Below are 25860 nucleotides of genomic sequence, written 5' to 3'. Positions count from 1 at the left end.
TTGTGGCTCTCCGCTCCAGCGATCTCGCAGATGCTCAGATTTCCCCTTCCTGATGAAACCCCCAATGATTATTCCAAGTCCCTGGAGCCTTCTGCCCCTTTCCTTACTGAGCCTGAGAACTATCTGTCAGATCTCCAACCACCACCCTCTGACAATCCCCCTGGCTCTGGGTATATTCCACCTTTTGTTGACACTCCCAATCTGTTCTTTGCCAAAAAAAAGGATTGTGGGAAAATTTCACCAAAATTGACAAAACTGTGTGGAAGCCATTTTGTCGCAAAGCAATGTTTGCAGTAAAATGTAGCCTGCTAGCATAGTGCTGTTTGAGCCCTGGCTCAGGAATTCTGTTTTGATAGCCTGACCTTGCAGCAGCAGGCTGGCTCTGCTCCTCTGGCCCCTTCAACAGTTTGATGCATTGTTTCACTGTCCATTATCGGTCGTTCTTGCCTAGCTGAACCTGCATTATAACAGTTTTGTAGACATGAAGAAACGTAGGTCTGGACAATGTATGTGAACCTTACAACTGCCCCCAGGTTGTGTAAATAATGGGCAGTGGGCTTCTGTTTTACTATATAACTTGAAGCATTCTGTATTTCATTGGAATTGCATCGGACCTCTCTGAACAAAGATGTAATTTCCCATGGCCATGAATAAAGCTAATTAATTGCTCAAGGTCTCCTCTCCTAACTACATTAGATTTGGCATAAGATTTACCTGTCCCCAACACTAACCTTAGTGACCAAAACCACTGATCTCACTGACTTTCCTTTCTCTTACAAATACCATAACGCCTAGCTGTTTCTTCCTTGTAGTCCCGGCTTACAGTTTTCATTTAAATTAGGTTAATGTGGCAGTCAGTCACTGAAACAGTCATGAGAGCCTGCAAGGATTCTTTGCCAAAGAAAAAGATGTTTATTAGTCACAAGAGATAAACAGAGAAACAAAACTGTTGAGAAACAAGATCATTTGAACAATTGTTTAAACACAGTAAAACAATGTTTCCAGTTTATTTCCCAACGGCATCAATAATAAGACCATGAATAGGAACAGTAGGCCATTCAGCCCCTCCTATGAAGAGATTATGCCCGAAACGTCAATTCTCCTGCTTCTCGCATGCTGCCTGACCTGTGTTTACCCAGCAACACACACTCCATTCAGCTTCTCGAACCTGTTCTGCCATCCAACAGGCTCTGGCTGATCTGACACTATGTCCACTTTGTGAATTGGCCCATAATTCTTGATTAAAAATCGATCTATTTCAGCCTTCCATATACACATGGACTTACGTTATAAGGAGAGGCTGGACTTAGTTCCCTGGAGTATCAGAGACAGAGGTGACTTTAGAGATTTATAAAAATCATGAATAAGGTGAACAGCCACAGTATTTTTTCCCCAAGGGTATGGGAGTCCAAAAGGAGAGAGTATAGGTTTAAGGTAAGAGGGGAAGGATTTAAAAAGGGACCTAATGGGCAACCTTTCCACACAGACAGTGATGAGTGTGTGGAACGAGCTACCAGGTGAAGTAGTAGATATGGTACAATTGCAACATTGAAAAGACATTTGGGCAAGGTACATTAGATTACTTACAGTGTGGAGACAGGCCCTTCGGCCCAACAAGTCCACATTGACGCTCCCAAGAGCAACCCACCCAGACCCATTCCTCTATATTTATCCCTTCACCTAACACTACAGGCAATTTAGCATGGCCAGTTCACCTAACCTGCACATCTTTGGACTGTGGGAGGAAACCGGAGCACCCGGAGGAAACCCACGCAGACACAGGGAGAACGTGCAAACTCCACACAGACAGTTGCCTGAGGTGGGAATTGAACCCAGGTCTCTGGCACTGAGGCAGCAGTGCTAACCATTGTGTCACCATGTATAGGAAAGGTTTAGAGGAATATGCCACAGGCAGGCAAATGGGACCAGTTCAGTTTGGGATATCTGATGGCATGGACAATTTAGATCAAAGGGTCTGTTTTCATCCTGTATGATTATGATGCTCTGTGGCAACAAATTCCAAACACGTACACAGCGAGAAAAGAAATGCCTCCTCATCGCTGTCTTAAATAGGCAGCCCTACATTTGGAAACTATGGGGTCTGACTCTAAGCTCTTCCATGAGGGGGAGAAAATCATCTCAGCATTGACCCTGTCATACCCCTAAAAAATCCAGTAAATTTCAATGAGATCACCTCTCATTCTTTGAAACACCACTTCGAAACCCCAATCCATTTAGCCTTTTCTTATAAGACAACCCCTCCATATTAGGGTCATCCTAAAGAACATTCTCTGAACTTGCCTCCAACAAAATGATCTTTCTTTTAAAAAGGGAAGCAAAACTATCAGTATTTGACATTAGGTTCCCCTAACGCCTTCTACAGTTGCAGGAAGACTGCCCTATTCGTATACGTCAACAACCCCCACTCCTCATGAAATAAGGACAGATATTCGATTAGCCCTCCTGATTGATGCCAGCACACAGGTGCAGCAGGTAATGTACACAGAAATTACACCTCACTGTCAAATCTGTATCCAAATTAATTTGGCCCAGACTTTCCATGTAAACTACAGAAGTTCCTTTCATGAATACTCAAATTTCAGATCTGAAACATTTTCTGTCTCCAAAACTTTCAGAACTAAAATCAGGCACTCCTGGATGGGAAGTTGCACAAACTACACTATTCTACTGAGGTGACAGCTTTTCACCAAATTGTTCTGAGCTCTATGCAGCAGAGAAACTAAACTTGATTCTGAGCCCAGTCAGATCTCCTTCAAATTGAATAAAAAACTTTCAATCTCTAGATTTTTCAACTAAAATTAATCCTTGATTATTCTGAACTGAAAACAATATTCAATGTGTTGTAAATCAACAGAATCGGACCAATTTCCCATTAGTCCACACAGGGCTCTACTGCTGCTTGGGGCTCCCTACCCACACTAGGAACTGGTGAATGGTTTTCCCCTCGTGTGAATTCGCTGATGGGTCTGGAGGCTGGATGCCAAAGTGAATCCCTTCCCACATGTAGAGCAGATGAATGGCCTCTCCCCAGTGTGAACTCGCTGGTGTATCAGCAGGTTGGAGGAGTTAGTGAATCCCTGCCCACACTCAGAGCAGGAGAACGGTCTCTCCCCAGTGTGAACACGCTGGTGTCGCAGCAGGTGAGATTTCTGAGTGAATCCCTTGCCACACTCTGAGCAGGTGAATGGCCTTTCCTCAGTGTGACTGCGCCGATGAGTTTCCAGTTCAGTTGGAGATCGGAATCCCTTCCCACAGTCCCCACATTTCCACGGTTTCTCCTTGTGGCTCCGTTTATGTTTCGAGAGGTCAGATGATCGGCTGAATGCTTGTGTACACAGACAACATGCGTACAGTTTCTCATCTCTGTTAGCAATGCTTTCTCCTTCCATGTTCAAATCCCAATGAGATTCAGGTTACAATGAAGTGGGTGACACCATGAAATCCTGATGTAATGTTTGGTTGCAGTTTCCTGACAGCGAATCTTCTCCTATTATCCTGTGGAATTGATTTAGAATAAAAATAATGGAAGTGAGAGTCTCCCCACAAAATCAGTCATACATCTACCCCAATATGGTTCAGTGTGAAATGTATGAACACAAAAGTCAACATATGAACCAAAGGCCCCTCTTGTCTACTCCATCAGACAATAAGACCATGACCAATCTGTTCATGCTCTGAATTCTCAGCTACACTCAGTAACCTGCGATGCCCTGGCTGAAGAACAGTCTATCCACCTGCACCTTAAAACTGTTCAATGACCCAGTCTCCACCGCCTTCTGAGGCAAAGAGCTCAGAAGGTGCACTACTCAGGGGGGGAAAAAACTCCTCATCTCGGTCCTAAAACAAAGACTTTGCATTTTAGATCAGTCTTCCCCCATTCTGGACTTACCCATAAGAGGAAATATGTCCATATTCACCTTGTTAAAATCCATTCAGGACATTAAACACATCAGCCAAGTCACCTCTCTCTCTTCTCTACACACGTGTGAATATATAGTCTATCCAGTATATCAGACAACTCACTCATTCAGGTATCAGTCCAGTAAGAACCCACTCAACTGCATTTATATCCTTTCCTCAATAAAGAGAGGAAAACTACACACTGTTGCTGAGTTGTTTTACTACTGTCCTATACAACTGAATCATAAACTCATTATTTTTCTGCTCAAGCCCTCTCCTGACAAAGGATAACATTCTATGAGCTTTCTTCTTCATTTGCTGTGACTACATATTATTGTTTGGAGTGTCACCCACGAGGCCCCGAAGATCTCCCTGCACTTGCCCTCTGGATTCTTTTTCCCTGGAGTGGACAAGATCACCTTTTGCTGTATCATACTTCATCTGAAAAGTTCAACCAAAAAAGACTGCAGACTGATGTTGGGAAATTCACAACAACCTTTCCTGCCTAGCTTTGTATCACCACAAAATGTAACCACCATGACTTCATTTCCCTCATCGAAGTCATTGGTATAAACTGTATAAAGATGTGGCTCAGCAAAACCCTGTGGGTCCCGACTTGTCACATTCTGACAATCGAAAAGAGACCCATTTATGAACACACTGTTTCTGCCAACCTTTTGTTTATGATTAAGAGAACAGAAAACCGAGAACACACACCAGATTATCAACAACATGCTCACAGGGATCAGATTTATGAGAGAAGAGGAAACCAACAATCAACTCCCATTCCTGGATGGGATGGTCGAAAGAACATAAAACAGTGAACGCACCACAGAAGTGTACCATACCCACTAACCAGATCCTGAACTGAACACGCACAAAAGCTGCAGCATTAGGACCCTGCTCAAGTACGACAGCCAGCATCCGAGCTAAAAATCTTTACGGAAACTTTGAGCCAATCCAGATTCTAAAACAGAGTAAAGAAAATTACAGCACAGGAGCAGACCCCTTTTGCCCTCCAAGCCTGTGCCGAACCAGTTCCTCTACCTAAACCTGTCACTTATTTTCTAAGGGTCTATTTCCTCTGCTTCCTGCCCATTCATGTATCTGTCTCGATACATTTGAAATGACGCTATCGTGCCTGACTGTCCCACTTCAGCTGGCAATGCGTTCCAGGTACCCACCAGTCTGTGCAAAGGGCTCTCCCACACACGTATCTCCTTTAAACTCTTCCCCCCCTCACCTTGAACTCATGACCTCATGTCATTGAGTCCCCCACTCTGGAGAAAAAGCTTCTTGCTAGCCACCCTGTCTGCCCCCTCATGATTTTGTATAATTCAACCAGGTTCCCCGAATCAAAAGTTTTTGCGCCGGAAAAGCATGGGTCAAGCAGCATTCGAGGAGGAGAATCGACGTTTTGGGCATAAGCCCTTCCTCATTTTCCAGCACTACACTCGACTCTGAGCTCCAGCGTCTGCAGTCCTCACTTTCTATTTTTTTTAAGATTAGATTGCCTACAGTGTGGAAACAGGCCCTTCGGCCCAAAAAGTCCACAATCACCCTCCAAAGAGCAACCCACCCAGACCTACTCCCCTACACCCAACACTACGGGCAATTTAGCATGACAAATTCACCTAGCCTGCACACCTTTGGACTGAGGGGGGAAACCGGAGCAAACCCACCCAGACACGGGGACAACATGCAAACTTCACACAGACAGTTGCCCGAGGCAGGAATTGAACCTGGATCACTGGTGCTGTGAGGCAGCAGTGCTAACCACTGAACCACCATATCACCCCTAGTTGATCTCAATCAGGTCCACCTTAAACTGTTTTTAATGAAAATAATCCTAATCTACTCAACCTTTCTTCATAGCTAGCGCCCTTCATATCGGGCAACATCCTGGTGAACCTCCATTGTACCCTCTCCAAAGCATCCACATCCTTTTGGTAATGTGGCAACCAGAACTGTACATAGTATTCCAAATGTGGCCAAACCAAAGTCTTATACAATTGTAACTTGACCTGCCAACTCTTGGACTCAATACCCTGTCCAATGAAAGAAAACATGCTGTCGGCCTGCTTGACCGCTCTTATTGACCTGCGTTGCCACCTCAGGGTACAATGCACCTGATTTCTCTGCATATCAATTTTCCCCAGGGCTTTTCCATTTACTATATAGTTTGCTCTTGAACTGGATCTTCCAAAAATGCATCACCTCGCATTTGCCCGGATTGAACTTCATCTGCCATTCCTCAGCACAACTCTCCAATCTACCTAAATCCTGCTGCATTCTGATAGACCCCTTCACTATCTGCTACTCCACCAATCTTAGTATCATCGGCAAACTTGCTAATCAGACCACCTATACCTTCTTCCAGATCAATTACGCATACTACGAGTAAACGATCCCAACATGGATCCCTGTGGAACACTACTGGTCACAATTCTTCATTTTGAGAAACTCCCTTCCACTGCTACTCCATCTCCAGCTGCCCAGCCAGTTCTCTATCCATTTACCTAGTACACTCTGGACCCTATGCAACTTCACTTTCTCAGTCAGCCTACTGTGGGGACGCTTATCAAACACCTCACTGAAGTCCATGTATATGACAGCTAGAGCCCTTCCCTCAATCAACGTTGTCACTTCTTCAAAGAATTCTATTAAGTTGGTAAGATATGACCCTCACTGCACAAAACCATGTTGCCTATCACTGATAAGCCCATTTTGTTCCAAAAGTAAGTAGATCCTATACCTCAATATTTTCTCCAGCAACTTCCCTATCACTGACATCAGGCTCACCAGTCTATCATTATCTGGCTTATCCCTACTACCCTTCTTAAACAAGGGGACAACATTAACAATTCTCGAGTTCTCTGGGGCCTCATTCGTGTTGAAGGATGTTGCAAAGATATCAGTTAAGGCCCCAGCTATTTCTTCTCTTGCTTCCCTAAATAACTTGGGATAGAACCCATCTGGACTTGGGGATTTGTTCACTTAATGCCTTTTAGAATACCAACTTGACCTAGAGTAATTAAACATCTATCCTTGACCTCAACATCTGCTATTGCCCCTCTCCTCAGTGAATACTGATGCAAAGTACTCATTAAGAATCTCACCCATAACTTTCCTCCTTTGTCCTTGAGTAGACAAACCCTTCCTCTTCCTTCTTATATACGAGAAAAGGCTTTAGGATTTTCCTCAACCTTGTTTGCTAAAGATATTTCATGACCCCATTAGCCCTCTTAATTCCTCGTTTCAAATTGGTAGGCCAGTGTGCTATCACTAAACTAGTAACTCTTACTCTAAACAGTCACCTTTTACATGCCTTCCTGAAATCCAAGTATAACATATCATCGTCTCCCCATTATCCACAGCACATCTCAATCCTCAGAGTTCCACTAAATTGGAGAAACGCGATCAAGTAGTTGTTCCCCTGAGTTGAAGGTTCAATAACAAGGAGCACAATTTTAAAGTGAAAGGCAAGGGATTTAGAGGGGATTGGAGGAAACATTTTTCACCCAAAAGATGGTATGAATCTGCAATGCATTGTCTGGGAGGGCAGTTGAGGTGGAAAACCTCCCAACCTTTAAAACGTGTCTGGATGAGCATGCAAAAATGTCATGACATTCAAATGCTAGAAAATAGGGCAAGCATAGATTCAGAGTAGTTATTGATGGGACAGATTTAATGGGCCAAAGGGCTTCTTCTCTACAGTATGAGAGAATGAAAACCATTGCTGACACTTCCTGTTATCTGTAATTCAGAGGGCAGTTGAAAGTCAACCACAGCGTTTGGAGTCACCTGTAGGCCAGATCAGGTAAGGATGGCAGTTTCCTTCACTGAAGGATATTAGTGAAGGACAGTTTTGCTCCTCACCTTCAACAATTGTTTCATGATCATTAGACTCTGAATTCCAGATTTTTATTCAAGTTCCATCATCGGCCATCACAGGATTTAAAACCAGGTCCAGTGATAATAGCAAATGATTTGATTCTCACCCCAGACATAGCAGATCAAACTAACTAGCCTATAGTTTCCTGTTGTCTGTCCTCCTCCCTCCTTTAATAGAGGAATTGTATCTGTTATTTTACAAAGGGATGGAAGCTTTCCAGAATCTGATTAATTTTGGAGAATTAGCACCATTGCCTCTGCAGCAACTGAAGAAATACATACTCCCCAAACAATATTTTGTTTTAAATATACGCTGTATGGACAGTGTTTATTTAGCAACCCGATCTTCCCTAGAGCCCAGCTTCCTTGGAGAACTTCACATTGGAAATTGCTGGGCCCAACTGGGTTTGAAAGACCTCCGGGTAAACTCTGCAGCTTCTCCTCCAGCTCCACTCCTGCTCAATCTGAGATAACAAAGACTTTCAAAAGGGAATTGGAGATACCTCCGAAGAGAAAATTGAAAGGCAAGTGAGAGGAATCGCTGATTTGCTTTTGGAGAAAACCAGCACAGGCACAGTATTCTCCTTCTCTATTGTAATCACTCTGATTCTGCAATTAACATGAACCTACAGTGGAGACCACACACCAAACTCTGACCAACACCCATGCTGATGCAACTGGGCTTTCAATGCATCAGTGAGCGTTTTTAGACTTGGCTCTGAGCAACGCCTGGAACAAAAAGAGCAGTAAAATATTGCAGCTGCTGCAAATCTGAAACAAAGAAAATGCTGGAAAGTCAACAAGTCAGGCAGTAGCTCAGGGGACCGAACCAGTTAATATTAGGGCTGTACAGAATAAATTACAACAAATAAAAATGGTTCAGAACTGGAGAGTCAGTATAACGTCACAATCAAAAGAGAAATGGAATGAATAATGCAGAGGGAAAACAACTGTAGACAATTCACTGAGGTGTGCAAAAAGAACAATAGGGTGATTAGGTTACAGGATTTCCCCAGCATTAGCTGGGTAGTCATAGTTTAAAGGGTTTAGACGGGGCAAATTTCTTGAAATGTATTCAGGAGAGGTTTTTATATCAACATGTAGTTGGTCCAACAAGTGACAACGTAGTGCTGGATCAAAGTCACAGAATCCCAGGAAGAGGAGATTCGGTTCAACTAGTTTGCACCAACCTGCCAGAACTCAGCCTCCCACACTAATCCCACTTTCACCATAGTTAATCCATCTAGCCTGCACATCCCTGGACAGAGAGGAGGGGAAACAAGCATCCGGACAAAACCCATGCAGACACAGGGAGAACACAGACAGACAGACACCAGAGGCGGGAACGGCCTGATGTGTTCCCGTTACGGTGAAATGTAGAAACTTTTAAGAAGCATTTTGAGATGCAAAGGCATACTAGGCTATAGGCCAAGCGCTGGAAAATTATAGGTACGTAGTTGCTTTCGATCGGCACAGACTAAAATGGGTCGAAGGGCCTTTTTGCTGTAGGGCTCTAAACCGGTGACTCTATAACAAGCCCAGAGAACCCTGGATGTCTAGAGTCAAAAGTGTGTGGTGCTAGAGAAGCACAGCCGGTCAGGCAGCATCCCAGGCGCAGGCAAGTCGACATTTTGGGCATAACCTTGGTGGGGGGGGGGGGTGCTGCTGACAGATAAGTGTGTGTGTGTTTGTGGGGGGGGGGGGGGGGGGGGGGGGTGAGGGGGTAGCTGGGAAAGTGATGAAGATGTGACTGAAAATGATAGGTCAGAGTGGAGGGTGAAGCAGATAGGTGGTAAGGAAGATGGACAGGTAGGACCATTCAAGAGGGCAGTGCTAAGTTGGAAATTTAGGAATGGAAAAAGATGGGGATGAGCATAAATGAGGAAACTGGTGAAATCCACATTGATCCCATGTGGCTGGAGGGTCCCAAGGCAGAAGATGAGGTGTTCTTCCTCCAGGTGATGGGTAGTTAGGGTTTGGCAATGGAGGTGGCCTAGGTCCTGCACGTCCTTGGCAGAGTGGGAGGGGGAGTTAAAGTGTTCAGCCACAGGGCAGTGGGGTTGGTTAGTGCAGGTGTCCCAGAAATGTTCTTTGAAATGATCTGCAAGTTGGCCACATTGGGTGCAATGGATGCAGTGGATGACGTGTGTGGAAGTACAGGTAAATTTCGGATGGATGTGGAAAGATCCTTTGGGGCCTTGGACGGAGGTGAGGCAGGAGGTGTGGGCAGAGGTTTTGCACTTCTTGCGACAGCAGGGCAAGGTGCCTGGAGGGGAGGGTGGACCAGACAAGTGAGTTGCAGAGGGAATGGTCTCTCTGAAACTCAGATAGGGTAGGGAGAGAAATATATCTGGTGGTGGGGTTTGTTTGTGGCTGGAGGAAATGGCAGAGGATGATGCGATGTATCCAAAGGTTGGAGGGGTGGAAAATGAGGACCATGGGGGTACTGTCCTTGTTGTAGTTGGAAGGGTAGGGTTTGAGAGCAGAGGTGCAGGAAGTAGAGGGCACCGTCAATGACATGGGAGGGGAAATTGCAATCTTTGGATGTTGTACAGTGGAATTGGTTCTCCTGGAAGCATATGTGGTGGAGGAATTGGGAATAAGGGATAGTATTTTTACAGGAGGAAGGGTGGGAGGAGGTGTAGTCCAGGTAGCTGTGGGAGTCTGTGGGTTTGTTGGTCACCAGAAATGGGAGGGAGGTGTCTGACATGGTCCAGGTGAACTTGAGGTTGGGTAGAAAAAGTTTATGTAGTTGATGAACTGTTCAACCTCCTGGTAGGAGCATGAGGGATACAGTCATTGATGTAGTGGAGAAAAAGATGGGGAATGGTGCTGGTGCAACTGCAAAAAGATGGACTGCTTCACATACCTGCAGAGCTGGGGCCCATGCTCCTGCCTACGCCTACACCTTTGGTCTGGAGGCTGTGGGAGGATTGCAAGGAGAAGTTGAGGGGGAAGATCAGTTTAGCTAGTTGAATGGGAGTGTCGGTGGAAGGGAATTGGGTGGGTCAGCAGGAGAGGAAGAGAGGGCTTGGAGGTCTTCGTCATGGTGGATCGATGTGTCCAAGGACTGGATGTCCATTGTGAAGATAAGGCGTTGGGGGCTGGGGAAACAAAAGTCATGCAGGTGGTGGAGAGCATGGGTGGTGTCCTGAATGTGGGTGGAGAGTTTCTGGAGGACAGGACAGTGTCAAGGTTTGCAGAGATGAGTTTGGTTAACGCTGGATATCTAGAAATACTCAAGACTGAATAAGAAGAAAAAGAAAAGCTTTTAAGAGGTACAAAAGGAGCACAGCGATGGAGGCCAGAGTGGAGAATAGAACGCGCAAGGAGGAACACAAAAAAGAAATGAGATGACTAAACAGGGGTATGATAAAACAGTTGGCCAGGGAGATTAGGGAGAACCCCAAAACATTCCACAAGGTAATCAAGGGGAAGGGAATAACCAGGGAAAGTGCCATGCCTGTTAGGGACAAAGGGGATAGTCTGTGCTTAAATGCTTTGGCAAATAGAATTAAGGAGAATCCAAAGGGTTTTTACAAATACATTAAGGACAAAAGGGTAACTAGGGAGAGAATAGGCCCCTCAAAGATCAGTAAGGCGACTTTTGTGTGGAGCCGCAGAAAATGGGGCAAGAGACTAAATGAGTATTTTGCATCAGTATTTACTGTGGAAAAGGATATGAAAGATATAGAATGTAAGGAAATAGATGGTGACATTTTGCAAAATGTCCACATTAGAGGAGGAAATGCTGGATGTCTTGAAACGTAGGACCTGATCAGGTATACCCGAGAACTCTGTGGGAAGCTAGAGAAGTGATTGCTGGGCCTCTTACTGAGATATTTGTATCATCGATAGACACAGGTGAGGTGCCGGACAACTGGAGGTTGGCTAACATGGTATCACTGTTTAAGAAGGATGGTAAGGACAAGCCAGGGAACTATAGACCAGTGAGCCTGATGTCGGTGGTGGGCAAGTTGTTGGAGGGAATCCTGAGGGACAGGATGTACATGTATTTGGAAAGGCAAGGACTGATTAGGGATAGTCAACATGGTTGTGTGTGTGGGAAATCATGTCTCTAAAACTTGATTGAGATTTTTGAGGAAGTAACAGAGGATTGATGAGGGCAGAGCGGTGGATGTGATCTATATGGAATTCAGTAAGGCATTCGACACGGTTCCCCATGGGAGACTGATTAGCAAAGTTAGATCTCACTGAATACAGGGAGAACTAGCCATTTGGATACAGAACTGGCTCAAAGGTAGAAGACAGAAGGTGGTGGTGGTGGGTTGTTTTTCAGACTGGAGGCCTGTGACCAGTGGAGTGCCACAAGGATCAGTGCTGGCTCCTCTACTTTTTGTCATTTACGTAAGTGATTTGGATGCGAGCATAAGAGGTACAGTTAGTAAGTTTGCAGATGACACCAAAATTGGAGGTGTAGTGGACAGCGAAGAAGGTTACCTCACATTACAACAGGATCTGGACTAGATGGGCTGAGAAGTGGCAGATGGAGTTTAATTCAGATAAATGCAAGGTGCTGCATTATGGGAAAGCAAATCTTAGCAGGACTTATACACTTAATGGTAAGGTCCGAGGGAGTGTTGCTGAACAAAGAGACCTTGGAGTGCAGGTTAATAGTTCCTTGAAAGTGGAGTCGCAGGTAGATAGGATAGTGAAGGCGGCGTTTGGTATGCTTTCCTTTATTGGTCAGAGTATTGAGTACAGGAGTTGGGAGGTCATGTTGTGGCTGTACAGGACATTGGTTAGGCCACAGTTGGAATATTGCATGCAATTCTGGTCTCCTTCCTATCGGAAAGATGTTGTGAAACTTGAAAGGGCTCAGAAAAGATTTACAAGGATGTTGCCAGGGTTGGAGGATCTGAGCTACAAGGAGAGGCTGAACAGGCTGGGGCTGTTTTCCCTGGAGCATCGAAGGCTGAAGGGTGACCTTGTAGAGGTTTACAAAATTATGAGGGGCATGAATCGGGTAAATAGGCAAAGTCGTTTCCCTGGGATCGGGGAGTCCAGAACTGGAGGGCATAGGTTTAGGGTGAGAGAGGGGAAAAAGATATATACTAAAAAAAGAGACCTAAGGGGCAACTTTTTCACGCAAAGGGTGGTACGTGTATGGAATGAGCTGCCAGAGGATGTTGTGGAGGCTGGTACAATTGCAACATTTAAGAGGCATTTGGATGGGTATATGAATAGGAAGGGTTTGAAGGGATATGGGCCGGGTGCTGGCAGGTGGGACTAGATTGGGTTGGGATATCTGGTCGGCATGGACGGGTTGGACTAAAGGGTTTCCATGCTGTACATCTCTGACTCTGAGTACTTCACATCTGTCTTGACTTAGGAGGTGGGGATGGTCATAGAATCATACAATACTTTGACCCATCAAGTCTGTACACGAACAATAGCCTGCTACTGACACTAATCCAATACTGGACTCATAGCCTTAAACGTCATGACATTTCAAGCACTCATTCAGGTAATTTTTTTGAAAAAATAGTTGGAGGTTCCACACTTTAATTTCCTGCCCAGGCAGTGCATTCTCGGCCTCCCCGTCACCCTGTGGGTGTAAAAGGTTTTCCTCAAATCGCCTGCCATTCTTTTATTATTAACCCTTGAACTAACTGGAACATCTGCTTTCCATCCATCCTGCCCATTCCACTCATAACCTTCTACATCATCCCTCAACCTTCTCTACTCTGGAAAAAAAAAAGTCAAAACTACTCACCACTCAATCTACAATGTAAAAGTCTCCCGCTGGAGCGTGCATCTGTAAAGATATTAGAAGTACTGGAGCCAGAAAAATCCCACATTTGAGGAAATCCCTGGGGAGCAGGTGATGTCATTGTGATGACATCACACCCACAAGCACAAAGCATCTGGGTGTGTACAAACCGGTGATCACCCACACATTCTGAAGGATGGCAAGAAAGTCTACAGCCTTAGAACTGGTCTTTAAACATTTAGACTAAAATGTAATGCTGAATTCTAGAACACATTTGCTGCACACTGGAAAATAGACAGGACAGGCAGGGAGAGTCAGAAAAAGGGGGGAAACCCAAGGCATGTAGAAGATAAAAACACCTGTTCTCACCATGTGATAACAGGATGCTCTAAAGCAATTAAGAAATTTGCTTGAACATCACTGAATCTGTAAACAGGACACCAAGTGATAGCATTCACAGCTGAACTTAATTGCTTTTCGCATGATAGAGTAGCCAATACCAGTTATTAAATACAAACTCTGTAAAAGATATTAATAAAGCTTGAACTTACTTGCAATTCTTGCAGACCACTCTACAGACCTTACAGACTGCCCCACCGTCAATTCTAACTAATCAGATCTTATGCCTTATTTGAATTTAAATCACAACCCTGAAAAGAAAGCATGTTCAATTCAAAGACTAATGAATCAGCTTTAAATGCAATCTTATGGTAACATCTCAACCGCAGGGACAGAATGATTCAGTGTTTAAAAAGCAGGACTCTGCTCCAAGCTTAGAAATTATTCTCGGCCTAACATTGAAGCAATTCTGGCACAATGTGTCAGGAAGCCGTTTTATGTTCAAAAGTTTGCCGTCCTTGCTAAGAAGCCATTTTGTAAAACAATTCTATCTGACATGCGAGCTGTGCAAGGTTACCTTATGAACTCTCCATTTAGCTCAGACTGGTACCTCTTTATGATAGGAGTTTATCTCGCTAACAGGCGCCTAACTTGGCTGGGTATGTTTTCCCCCATCTAATGAATGGCTTAGGGCCTGTAGGAGTGATTAGTCAAGCTTACACAGACCTGTCTATTAACATAGAACATAGAAGAATACAGCGCAGTACAGGCCCTTTGGCCCTCGATGTTGCGCCGATCCAAGCCCACCTAACCTACACTAGCCCACAATCCTCCATATGCCTATCCAATGCCCGCTTAAATGCCCATAATGAGGGAGAGTCCACCACTGCTACTGGCAGAGCATTCCATGAACTCACGACTCGCTGAGTAAAGAACCTACCCCTAACATCTGTCCTATACCTAGCCCCGCTTAATTTAAAGCTATGCCCCCTTGTAATAGCCGACTCCATACGTGGAAAAAGATTCTCACTGTCGACCCTATCTAAACCCCTAATCATCTTGTACACCTCTATCAAGTCACCCCTAAACCTTCTTTTCTCCAATGAAAACAAGCCCAAGTGCCTCAGCCTTTCCTCATACGATCTTTCTACCATACCAGGCAACATCCTGGTAAACCTCCTCTGCACCCGTTCCAGTGCCTCCACATTCTTCCTATAGTATGGTGACCAAAACTGCACACAATACTCCAGATGCGGCCGCACCAGAGTCTTATACAACTGCAACATGACCTCAGGACTCCGGAACTCAATTCCTCTACCAATAAAAGCCAGGAGGTTGATGAGGGGAAAGCGGTAGATGTGGTATATATGGATTTTAGTAAGGCGTTTGATAAGGTTCCCCATGGTAGGCTACTGCAGAAAATACGGAGATATGGCATTGAGGGTGAGTTGGAGGTTTGGATTAGGAATTGGCTGGATGGAAGAAGACAGAGGGTAGTAGTTGATGGCAAAGTTTCTTCATGGAGTGCCGTCACTAGCGGTGTTCCGCAAGGATCTGTTTTGGGACCATTGCTGTTTGTCATTTTTATAAATGACCTGGAAGAGGGGTTAGAAGGTTGGGTGAGCAAGTTTGCGGATGATACGAAAGTCGGAGGAGTTGTTGACAGTGAGGAAGGATGTGGCAGGTTACAGCAGGATATAGAGAAGCTGCAGAGCTGGGCAGAAAGGTGGCAAATGGAATTCAATGTAGCTAAATGTGAGGTGATTCACTTTGGGAAGAATAACAAAAAGATGGGGTACTGGGCTAATGATCGGATACTTGGTAGTGTTGCCACCCAGGTAAATAGTGCGGTGAGGAAGGCATATGGCGTACTGGCTTTTATTGGTAGAGGAATTGAGTTCCGGAGTCCTGAGGTCATGATGCAGTTGTATAAGACTCTGGTGCGGCCGCATCTGGAATATTGTGTGCAGTTTTGGTCGCCATACTATAGGAAGGATGTGGAGGCACTGGAACGATTGCAGAGGAGGTTTACCAGGATGTTGCCTGGTATGGAAGGAAGATCGTATGAGAAAAGACTGAGACACTTGGGGCTGTTTTCATTAGAGAAAAGAAGGTTTAGGGGTGACTTGATTGAGGTGTACAAGATGATTAGGGGGTTAGATAGGGTTGACAGTGTGAACCTTTTCCCGCGTATGGAGTCGGGTATTACAAGGGGGCATAGCTTTCAATTAAGGGGGGGTAGATATAGGACTGAAGTTAGGGGTAGGTTCTTCACTCAGCGAGTCGTAAGTTCATGGAATGCCCTGCCAGCAGCAGTGGTGGACTCTCCCTCTTTATGGGCATTTAAGCGGGCATTGGATAGGTATATGGAGGATAGTGGGTTAGTATAGGTTAGGTGGGCTTGGATCGGCGCAACATCGAGGGCCAAAGGGCCTGTACTGCGCTGTATTCTTCTATGTTCTATGTTCATGCCTCACCGCATCATAATTTCCCTGCCCCCAGCTATAGCTCTTGCCCTGTAGTGCACACTTATCCCTCTCCATCACTAGAGTAAAAGTCACCGAATTGTGGTCACTGTCCCCAAAGTGCTCACCTACCTCTAGTTCTAACACCTGGCCTGGTTCATTACCCAGAACCAAATCCAGTATGGCCTCACCTCTTGTTGGCCTATCTACATATTGTGTCAGGAAACCCTCCTGCACACATTGGACAAACACTGACCCATCTAACGAACTTGAGCTATAGCTTTCCCAATCAATATCAGGAAAGTTAAAGTCCCCCATAACAACCACCCTATTACTTTCACTCTTCTCTTGAATCATCCTCGCAATCCTTTCTTCTAGGACTATTAGGAGGCCTGTAAAAAAACTCCTAACAGGGTGAGCTCACCTTTCCTATTCCTAACCTCAGCCCAAACTACCTCAGATGGCGAGTCTTCATCCATCGTCCTTTCCACAGCTGTAATACTATCTTTGACAAGCAATGCCACACCTCCCCCTCTTTTACCCCCACCTCTGACCCTACTAAAACATTTAAACCCTGGGACCTGCAACAGCCAATCCTGTCCCTCTTCTAGCCATGTCTCCGTAATAGCCACAACATCGAAGTCCCAGGTACCAACCCACGCTGCAAGTTCACCTACCTTATTTCGTATACTTCTTGCATTGAAGTATACACACTTCAAGCCACTTTCCTGTTTACAGACACCCTCCTTGGAAATTGATGCCATGTTCCTAACCTCCCTACACTCCAGGTCCTGCACCCTGAAGCTACAATCTGGGTTCCCATGCCCCTGCAGAGTTAGTTTAAACCCACCCCCCCCCCCCCCCCCCCCAAGAGCACTAGCAAACCTCCAAGGATACTGGTGCCCCTCAGGTTTAGGTGCAGACCATCCTGTTTATAGAGGTCCCACCTTCCCCAGAAAGAACCCCAGTTATCCAAATACCGGAATCCCTCCCTCCTGCACCATCCCTGTAGCCACTCATTTAACTGTTCTCTCTCCCTATTCCTCGACTCTCTATCACGTGGCACAGGTAACAAACCAGAGACAACAACTCTGTTCGTTCTAACTTTGAGCTTCCAACCTAGCTCCCTGAAAGCCTGTCTAACATCCTCGGCACTCCTCCTACCTATGTCATTGGTGCCAATGTGGACCATGACTCCGGGCTGCTCCCCCTCCCCCTTAAGGGCCCGGAAAACACGATCAGAGACATCACGTACCCTGGCACCTGGGAGGCAACATACCAAACGTGAGTCTCTCTCGTTCCCACAAAACCACCTATCTTTGCGCCGAACTATCGAGTCCCCAATTACTATTGCTCTGCTCTTCTCCACCCTTCCCTTCTGAGTAACGGGGACAGGCTCCGTGCCAGAGGCCTGAGCCCCGTTACTTACCCCTGGTAAGTCGTTCCCCCCACAAGTATCCAAAACGGTATACTTGTTCTCGAGGGGAACGGCTGCAGGGGGTCCCTGCATTGGTGCTTCCTCCCAGTCCCCCTCACTGTCACCCATCTATCTATCTGCCATCTTTGGAGTTACTACTTCCCTAAAGCTCCGATCTATGACCCCCTCTGCCTCCCGAATGATCCCAAGTTCATCCAACTCCAGCTCGAGTTCCCTAACACGGTCTTGGAGGAGCTGGAGATGGGTGCACTTCCTGCAAGTGTAATCGGCAGGGACGTCCATGGCATCCCTCACCTCAAACCTTTCTTACAAGTTATTGTTTCACTGTTACCTGTCTAATTAAGAACATGCAGTGTTTTTGTAAACTTTTGTATAAAGGAAGCCACTTTATATCAGAACATGAGAGTAGCCTGCTCAGGCACTTGAGTTGGTACTAGAACCTAGTTAGTTTAGCTTATAGGCATCAGTGTTACATTGTAACAGTGATGCTATTAGCAAGCAAAGGAGATAACTAAAATTAAACTGTCTGGGAGAGGTTTTTATTCATTCCAGACTTCCAAAGAGTACGATCTCTGGGACGAACTATGAGAGGCATACAGGTCTGAGTCCACAAGGGATCCCCTGGGCCGTCTCAAATATCTACTTTAACAATGCGAGGGTCCCTGAGTGGATGGTGTGGGGCTTTTATCAAAATGGTTTGAGGGATCGCGGATTTTAGTTGCAACATTACATTCACCCTCCAAGGAGGACAAAGGACATATAGGGTAAATAGAGCTGTACAAGTTCCGACAGTCATAGAGGTCGACAAACACAGAGAGGGTCTTCAGTACACGAAGGCCGTACCAATCAGAAACAGCCACTTAACTATTCTCCCATTTTCCAGCACTGGCCTAGACTCTTTGGGATACTTCTTCAATGTTATGACTGTTTCTGAACCAACTACCTTCACAGACAGGGAGTTCCATATTCCCACCAACCTCGTCCATGCCAAACAGATCTAGTTGCATCTGCCAACATTTGGCCCATATCCCTCTAAACCCTTCCTATTCACATACTCATCTAGATGCCTTTTAAATGCTGAAATTACACCACCTTCCACAACTTCCTCTGGCAGCTCATTCCACCCTCTGCATGAAAAGTTGTCCCTTTGATATTTTTTCCCTCACCCTAAACTTTTGTCCTCTAGTTCTGGACTCCCCGACCCCAGGGAAAAGGCTGTCCATTTATCCTTTTGACGCCCCTCATGATTTTGTAAACATCTATCAGGTCATCCCTCAGCCTCCAACGCATCAGCAAACACAGCCCCAGTTTATTCAGCCTCACTATAGTTCAAATCTTCCAACCCTGGCAACATCCTTGTAAATCTATCCTGAACCCTTTCAAGTTTCACAACATCCTTCAACAACATTTGCCTCACATCCCTTCTAAAACTGCTTTCCCTGACTTTAAATCTTTAGCGAGGAAAAAGGGAGGACTGCAGATGCTGAAGATCAGAGTTGAACAGTGTGGTGCTGGAAAAGCAGGAGAGTCGATGTTTCGGGCATTAGTCCTTTATCAGGAATGAGTCCACCCCTCCAATAAGGGGAGAAGTTTCTTCCTGGCTCCCTGTCAGGAAATATAGAAAATCACATCAAGAGGGGGCCTTTCGGCCCTGCTTTGCCAATCACTATGATCATGGCTGACCATCCGACTCAAAGAGCATGTTCTTGTTTACCTGCCCATATACTTTGATTCCTTCATCCAAATGCTATATCTAACTCCTACTTGAAATTGACTGATTCTGTGGGAGTAAATGGGGAGGCAATGACCTAGTGGTATTATCGCTGGACTCTTAACCCAGAGACCCAGGTAATGTTCTGGGGACCGGGGTTCGACTCTGCCACAGCAGAGGATGGGAATTGGAATTCAATAAAAATCTGAAATCAAGAGCCTGTGATGACCAGGAATCCATTGTCAATCGTTGTAAAAACCAATCTGGTTCATTAATGCCCTTTAGGAAAGGAAACGGCTGTCCTTACCTGGTGTGGTCTACATGTGACTCCCAGACCCACAGCAATGTGGCTAAATCTTAACTGCCTGATGGGGTGGACAATAAATGCTGGTTACCCAGCGATGCCCTCATCCTGTGAAATGAGTAAAAAACACATCCCACAGGCTTATCACAGAAGAAATTTCTCCTTACCTTAGACCTAAATGGTTTACCCTGTAAACTTAGTCTGTAATCCCTGTTCTGGACTCCCCTGGCATCAGGGATAACCTTCCTGCATCGACCTTCCTAATCCTGTTACGATTTTATGTTTCAAATGAGATCCCCCAACCCTCACCCACCACCTCTCAGAGGTCAACTGTGTCATCCAGCAATCAGCCCAGTAAAGCTTGGCTACATTCCTTCTTTTGCAAGAATATCCTTCCTCAAAACAAGGATACTAAAACTCACATTTATCAACATTACACTGCATGTGCCAGGCACTTTCCCACTCATTCAGCTTGTCCAAATTACACTGAAGCATCTTTGCATCCTCCTCACAGCTTGCCCTCCCGCACAGCTTTGTGCCATCTGCAAAGGTGAAGATATTACACTTAAATCCCCTTATCTAAATCGGTAATATATTCAGTAAATAGCTTGGGTTCTAGCACTTATCCCTAGCTGCAAGGGGATCAGGGCTGAGAACCAAATCTCAGAGGTTACACAACCTATCAACAAGGACAGGATGGGGAAGCCTTTAAAAAACAGCAGAGGATCACAAAAAGAGCAATAAGAGATGGCAAAATGTGACAGTAAGCTCGCTAGTAATATAAAAGATGGCTGCAAGAGTTAAGGGAGAGGCAACAGTGGGCACTGGAAAATGAGGCTGCAGAATTAGTCATGGGGGACAAAGAAACGATTGACAAACTGAATACATACTCTTCAGTTTTCACAGTGGAAGACCACCACCAACATACCACAACTTGGAGAGTCAGAGATGAGTCTAGTGGCCATTAATAAGGAGAAAGTGCTGGGGAAGTTGAAAAGTCAGAAGATGGATAAATTACACAGATCAATGGACTACACCCAGATTTCTACATGAAATAATGGAGAGAATTGTCAAGGAATCACTGCAGGCCATCATTGACAGATGTTAGAATTCTTTGTCTACCTTGGTCATTACCTCCTCAAAGGACAGGCAAAAGTGAAGACTGCAGATGCTGGAAACCAGAGTTTGGGTCAGAGCTGTGCTGGAAAGGCACAGCAGGTCAGACAGCATCCAAGGATCAGGAAAATCGACGTTTCGAACAAAAGCCCTTCATCAGGAATCTTTTGCTCGAAACGTCGATTTTCCTGCTCCTCAGATGCTGTCTGACCTGCTGTGCTTTTCCAGCACCACTCTGATCTAGACGAAGGACAGCCAGTGGTCGTGACCCATTCGGATTTCCAAAAGGCTTTGATAAGGGGCTGCAAAGGAGGCTGCTAAACTAGATAAAAACTCTGTTAGGGGCAAGATACGAGCATGGAGAGAAGGATTGGCTGACTGGCAGAAGGTAGAGAGTAGGTTCTCTTTCAGGTTAGCAGCTAGTGACCAGTAGTGTTCCACGGGGTCTGTATTGGGACCACAATGACTCAGGTCACACAATGATCTGGAAGAAAGAACTCAGGACATTGCTGCTAAGATTAGAGGTGACATAAAGACCTCTAATGGTGGTATTGAGGAAGCAGGCAAGCTGCAGAAGGACCTGGACAGGCTGGCAGAATGGGTAAAGTAGTGGCATTTGAAATATAAATGTGGCAAAGTGTAAGGTTATACACATTGGTATGAATATCAGAGACCTTGAATATTTTCCAAGTGAGAAATGACTTTGAAAATCTGTATTGCAAGATACCCTGGGGGCCCTGTTGAGCATTTTCTTAATGTTAACATGTGGGTTCAGATAGCAGTTAATAAGGCAAAAGCAAAGTATGCGAACAGGCCCTTCGGCACAACAAGTCCACACCAATCCTCCGAAGAGTAACCCACAGATTCATTACCCCTAACAAATGACCTGTCACTACGGGCAATTTAGCATGGCCAATTCACCTGACCTGCACATCTTTGGACTGTGGGAGGAAACCGGAGCACCCGGAGGAAACCCACGCAGACTTGGGGAGAATGTGCAAAGTCCACAGTGTCACCCAAGGCGGGACTTGAACCCTTGTACCTGGCGCTCTGAAGCAGCAGTGCTAACCACTGTGCCACCGTTCCATTTCAAGAGGGCTAGAATACAACAAAGAACTGCTGAAGCTGTGTAAAGCTCTGGACAGACCACATTTGGATATTGTGAGCAGTCTTAAGACCTATTTTTCTAAGAAAAGAATTGCTGGTACTGGAGGGGGTCCACAGGCCCCGGGGATGAAGGGCCTGACATATGAGGAGCAGTTGAGGACTCTGGGTTTGTACTTGGAGTTCAGAAGAATGAATGACGATCTGACTGAAACTTACAGACTACTCAGAGGCCTGGATACAGCGTACCTGGAGATGAGGATTCCACAAGCAGGAGACTAGAACCTAAGGGCACCGCCACAGGGTGACTGGACAACCCTTTAGAACTGAGATGAGGAGGAATTTCTTCAGCCAGAGGATGCTGACTCCGTGGAGGCCAAATCAGTGACTGCATTTAAGACAGATAGGTTCTTGCTTAGTAAGGGGATCAAAAGTTATGGGGATATGGCAGAAGAATGGAATTAAGAAATATAGGCCACAATTAAATGGCAGATCAGACTCAGTGGCATGAATAGCCTAATTCTACTCCTACATTTTATTGTCTGATGGCACCCCACTGCCATTCAGATGAAGACCATGTATTCCTACTCTTTCTTTCTACCTGTAAATGGTCTTCAATAGATTTCAATACAACTATCCAACGTCCAATCACTTATTATATTTCTGTTGGAATTTGTCAAAAACCTTGTCAAAGAAACACTCCAACCACACCTCCCCCAAAATCAACTCTACCTCATCCTTTGCCAAGCATGATTTCCCTTTTATAAATCCATGCTGACTGTCCAGCCCAGCCACTGTTTGCCAAGTGCTCTGTTATAAAAGTATTTTATAAAATATCAAACCACGACAAGAAAGTCCATAGGAATGAAACTGGACACAGCACCAAGCATCAACATAGGCAGAAGCAGCAACAATGGCACACCTACCCTCATCTGTCTAATAAAAGGTCTCCTTACCGAAAACAAAGAACAATGTCACAGTTCCTATATTGTTGGTTGGTCAATCGTCTGGAGAATGTGCTAGTTTAATGGCATCAATGTGGGACTATTAATTCAGAGATTCAGGGAGTGTTTTGGGAATCCAGATTCAAATTCTGTTACGCCTTTCGTAATTTGTACATTGCGACCACATCCCTCTCAATCTTCTCTGCCCCAAAGAGAACAATCCCAGTCTATCCAACTTTTCTTCATAACTAAAACTCGCCAGCCCAGATAGCATTCTGGTAAAGCTCCTCTGTGCACTCTACAGTGCAATCACATCCCTCCTATCATGTGGAATCCAGAACTGCACACAACAGTTTAGCTGTGACCTAACCAATTGTCTCAAGTGCCTTTTAAGCCCTTTATCTATGGGTGGACATGCACACCAAGGCCTCTCAGAATCCTGTAGGACTGAGGATCAAAGCTATTTGTCATGAATTCCATTGACTCGTTTGCACTGCCCAAGTGCATCACCTCACACTTATCTGGATTGAATTCCAATTGCTACTGATCAGCCTGTCTGACCAGCCTGTCTATATCCTCCTGTAATCTAAGAACATAAGAACTGGGAGGAGGACTGGCAATTCAATCATAAAATTCATAAAATATGGCTGATCTCATCTCACCTTAACTTCACTCTTCTGCCTGCTGCCCATAAACCTTCAACCCATTATTAATTTTTTTTAAATTACCTCCTTAAATTTACTCAATGTTGCACCATTCACATTATTATGGTATAGTGAATTCCACAGGTTCACAACCTTCTAAGTAATTTCTCCTTGTCTGTTAAATATACCAAACCTTATCCTAAATTATAACATTTCATTGTGAACTCTTCCACATGATGAAATATCCTTTCTACTTTGTCAATTCTCTTCAGCATACTAGATATTTCTCATTCTTTCACATTTCAGACAGTATTGGCCTAAATTGCACAATCGCTCTGCGCCAGAGAAAGCTGTCCTCCACACTATTTACCACCTGCAAACTTACTGATTAACCCTCCAACATTCATTCAGATGGGTTTATTTATACCAAAAACAGGAAAAGTCCCTCAAGACACGGGCTCCAAGTCACAAAAACATGCCACAGTTTGCTTCCTACCAGTCAGCCAGTTTTGGATCCAATCAGACAAATTTCCTTTTGCCTCACTCAAATAGCCTGAGGTGGATTGCATCTGGCCCTGGAGATTTCTGCTTTTACATCATCTGCAAGACAAATCAGATCACTCTTTCTATGCTAATTTGTTTTATGTATATCATGGGCCTTCTTCCTAATTTATATACCCATGCTATCCATTTCACTGGTGAACACTGACAAAGTATCCGTTTTGATTCCAACCTACGTCATCTGGCTTCATGCTCAGTTTACTACTGTGGACCATAAAAGGTTGGCTTTTATTGTAAAATAACTTAGCACTTTCCTTCATTTTGCCTGCCATTATCCTTTCACACTACCTTTTTGCTCGACACATTCTTTACTTCTCTTAGGGCTGCTGTTATTTTGAACTTTTGGTACTTGCCAAATACTTCCACTTTTCTCTTTATTCAATCCTGTGTAACCAGGGTTCACAAGATTTATTCTTACCACCCTGTGACTTTATTGGAACTCTCCCAATTTCCTTCTTAAATATATCCCACTGATCTGATACACATTCACATTAAAGGAATCTGCTCCCAGCCTGCTCTGACCAAATAACATCTAATCTTCTTCAAACCCATCTTTTGCCTGTTTAGAACTTTGATTACATGTCAATTCTCGTTCTCTACCATTTCGTAACAGTTACAATTTCAGCCTGGAAATTATTCCCCCACTGACATTGCAACTACTTGTTCAGCTTCATTAATTGAAATTAAGGTCAAAGCGTGCAGTGCTGGGATAGCCCCACATTTCTGATGAAGGGCTTATACTCGACTGCCCTGCTCCTCGGGTGCTGCCTGACCTACTGCGAATCCTCTTGCAAGGATGCCTGCCTTGAAGAAGTTTTCCTCCTCCCTCTACAAGAATCTCTAAGTCTCTCTCTCTCTCACTGCAACCCCCAGGTCCTACCTGCCTATCTTCCTTTCCACCTATCCAGGTGCTGGGCCTCCTCCACCACCGCTCCCTCACCACCAGACGCCTGGAGGAAGAACGCCTCATCTTCCGCCTCAGAACACTTCAACCCCAGGGCATCATTGTGGACTTCACCAGTTTCCTCATTTCCCCTTCCCCCACCTCACCCCAGTTCCAACCTTCCAGCTCAGCACTGTCCTCATGACCTGTCCTACCTACCAATCTTTGTTCCAACAATCCGCTCCACCCCCACCCCGACCTATCAACTCCACCCCCATTAACCTACCGTACCCTTGACTACCTTCCCCCACCCTCCCCTCTGACCTATCACCCCCTTGACTACCTTCCCCCCCGCCCCGCCCCGCCCCGCAGGCTCTCTGCCTCTATTCCTGGTGCAGGGTTTTTGCCGGGAACGCCGATTTTCCTGCCCCCCCCCCGGGATGATGTGCTTTTCCAGCAGCAGCTGCCGTCCTCAGTTTCCCCTGAACTGGAATCCAGTCCAGTCCAGTCCCGCTCAGGCCTTCACCAGACTGGCTTGTTAAAGAACCCCGCTCCCTCTCAACCTTTCACACTAATGACTAGCCCCAGTTAACGTCGGGGCTGGCCTGCTACCGAATCCGAACAACAACAAATGTTCAGCGCGCCGCACTCACACTATTTGCTCGATGTCTCTCTCTGTCCATTAATTCTGGTCGGGGGTCACTTGTCACGTGACGAAGGGCCGGCCGTTGGCAAGCTCGTGATTTTAAACAAACCTATCAGCGTCTCAGCCGGTGTCATGTGATCTCCGGCCCGCGGACAA

General features: G+C 45.3%; 1 protein-coding gene across 1 annotated transcript; it reads right to left on the bottom strand.

Moving 5' to 3' along the window:
- Positions 1 to 887: 887 nt before the first annotated feature.
- Positions 888 to 25860, bottom strand: LOC148138991 (uncharacterized). The gene is made up of 2 exons (XM_087980979.1): positions 25712 to 25860; positions 888 to 3516 (listed from the first exon to the last, which is right to left on the bottom strand). Exon 2 carries the CDS (start codon positions 3408 to 3410, stop codon positions 2940 to 2942), a length of 471 nt encoding a protein of 156 aa, XP_087837105.1. The 5' UTR covers positions 3411 to 3516; positions 25712 to 25860; the 3' UTR covers positions 888 to 2939.

The sequence above is a fragment of the Chiloscyllium plagiosum genome, unplaced genomic scaffold (genome assembly GCF_037043375.1).
Source record: "Chiloscyllium plagiosum isolate Xiang-an unplaced genomic scaffold, Cpla_swu_hap1 HiC_scaffold_38, whole genome shotgun sequence".
Classification (NCBI taxonomy): Eukaryota; Metazoa; Chordata; class Chondrichthyes; order Orectolobiformes; family Hemiscylliidae; genus Chiloscyllium; species Chiloscyllium plagiosum.
This window is presented reverse-complemented; position numbering and strand designations above follow the sequence as displayed.

Coding starts and splice junctions, on each gene's coding strand:
- LOC148138991 (XM_087980979.1), bottom strand. CDS start 3,410: ATGGAAGGAGAAAGCATTGCTAACAGAGATGAGAAACTGTACGCATGT.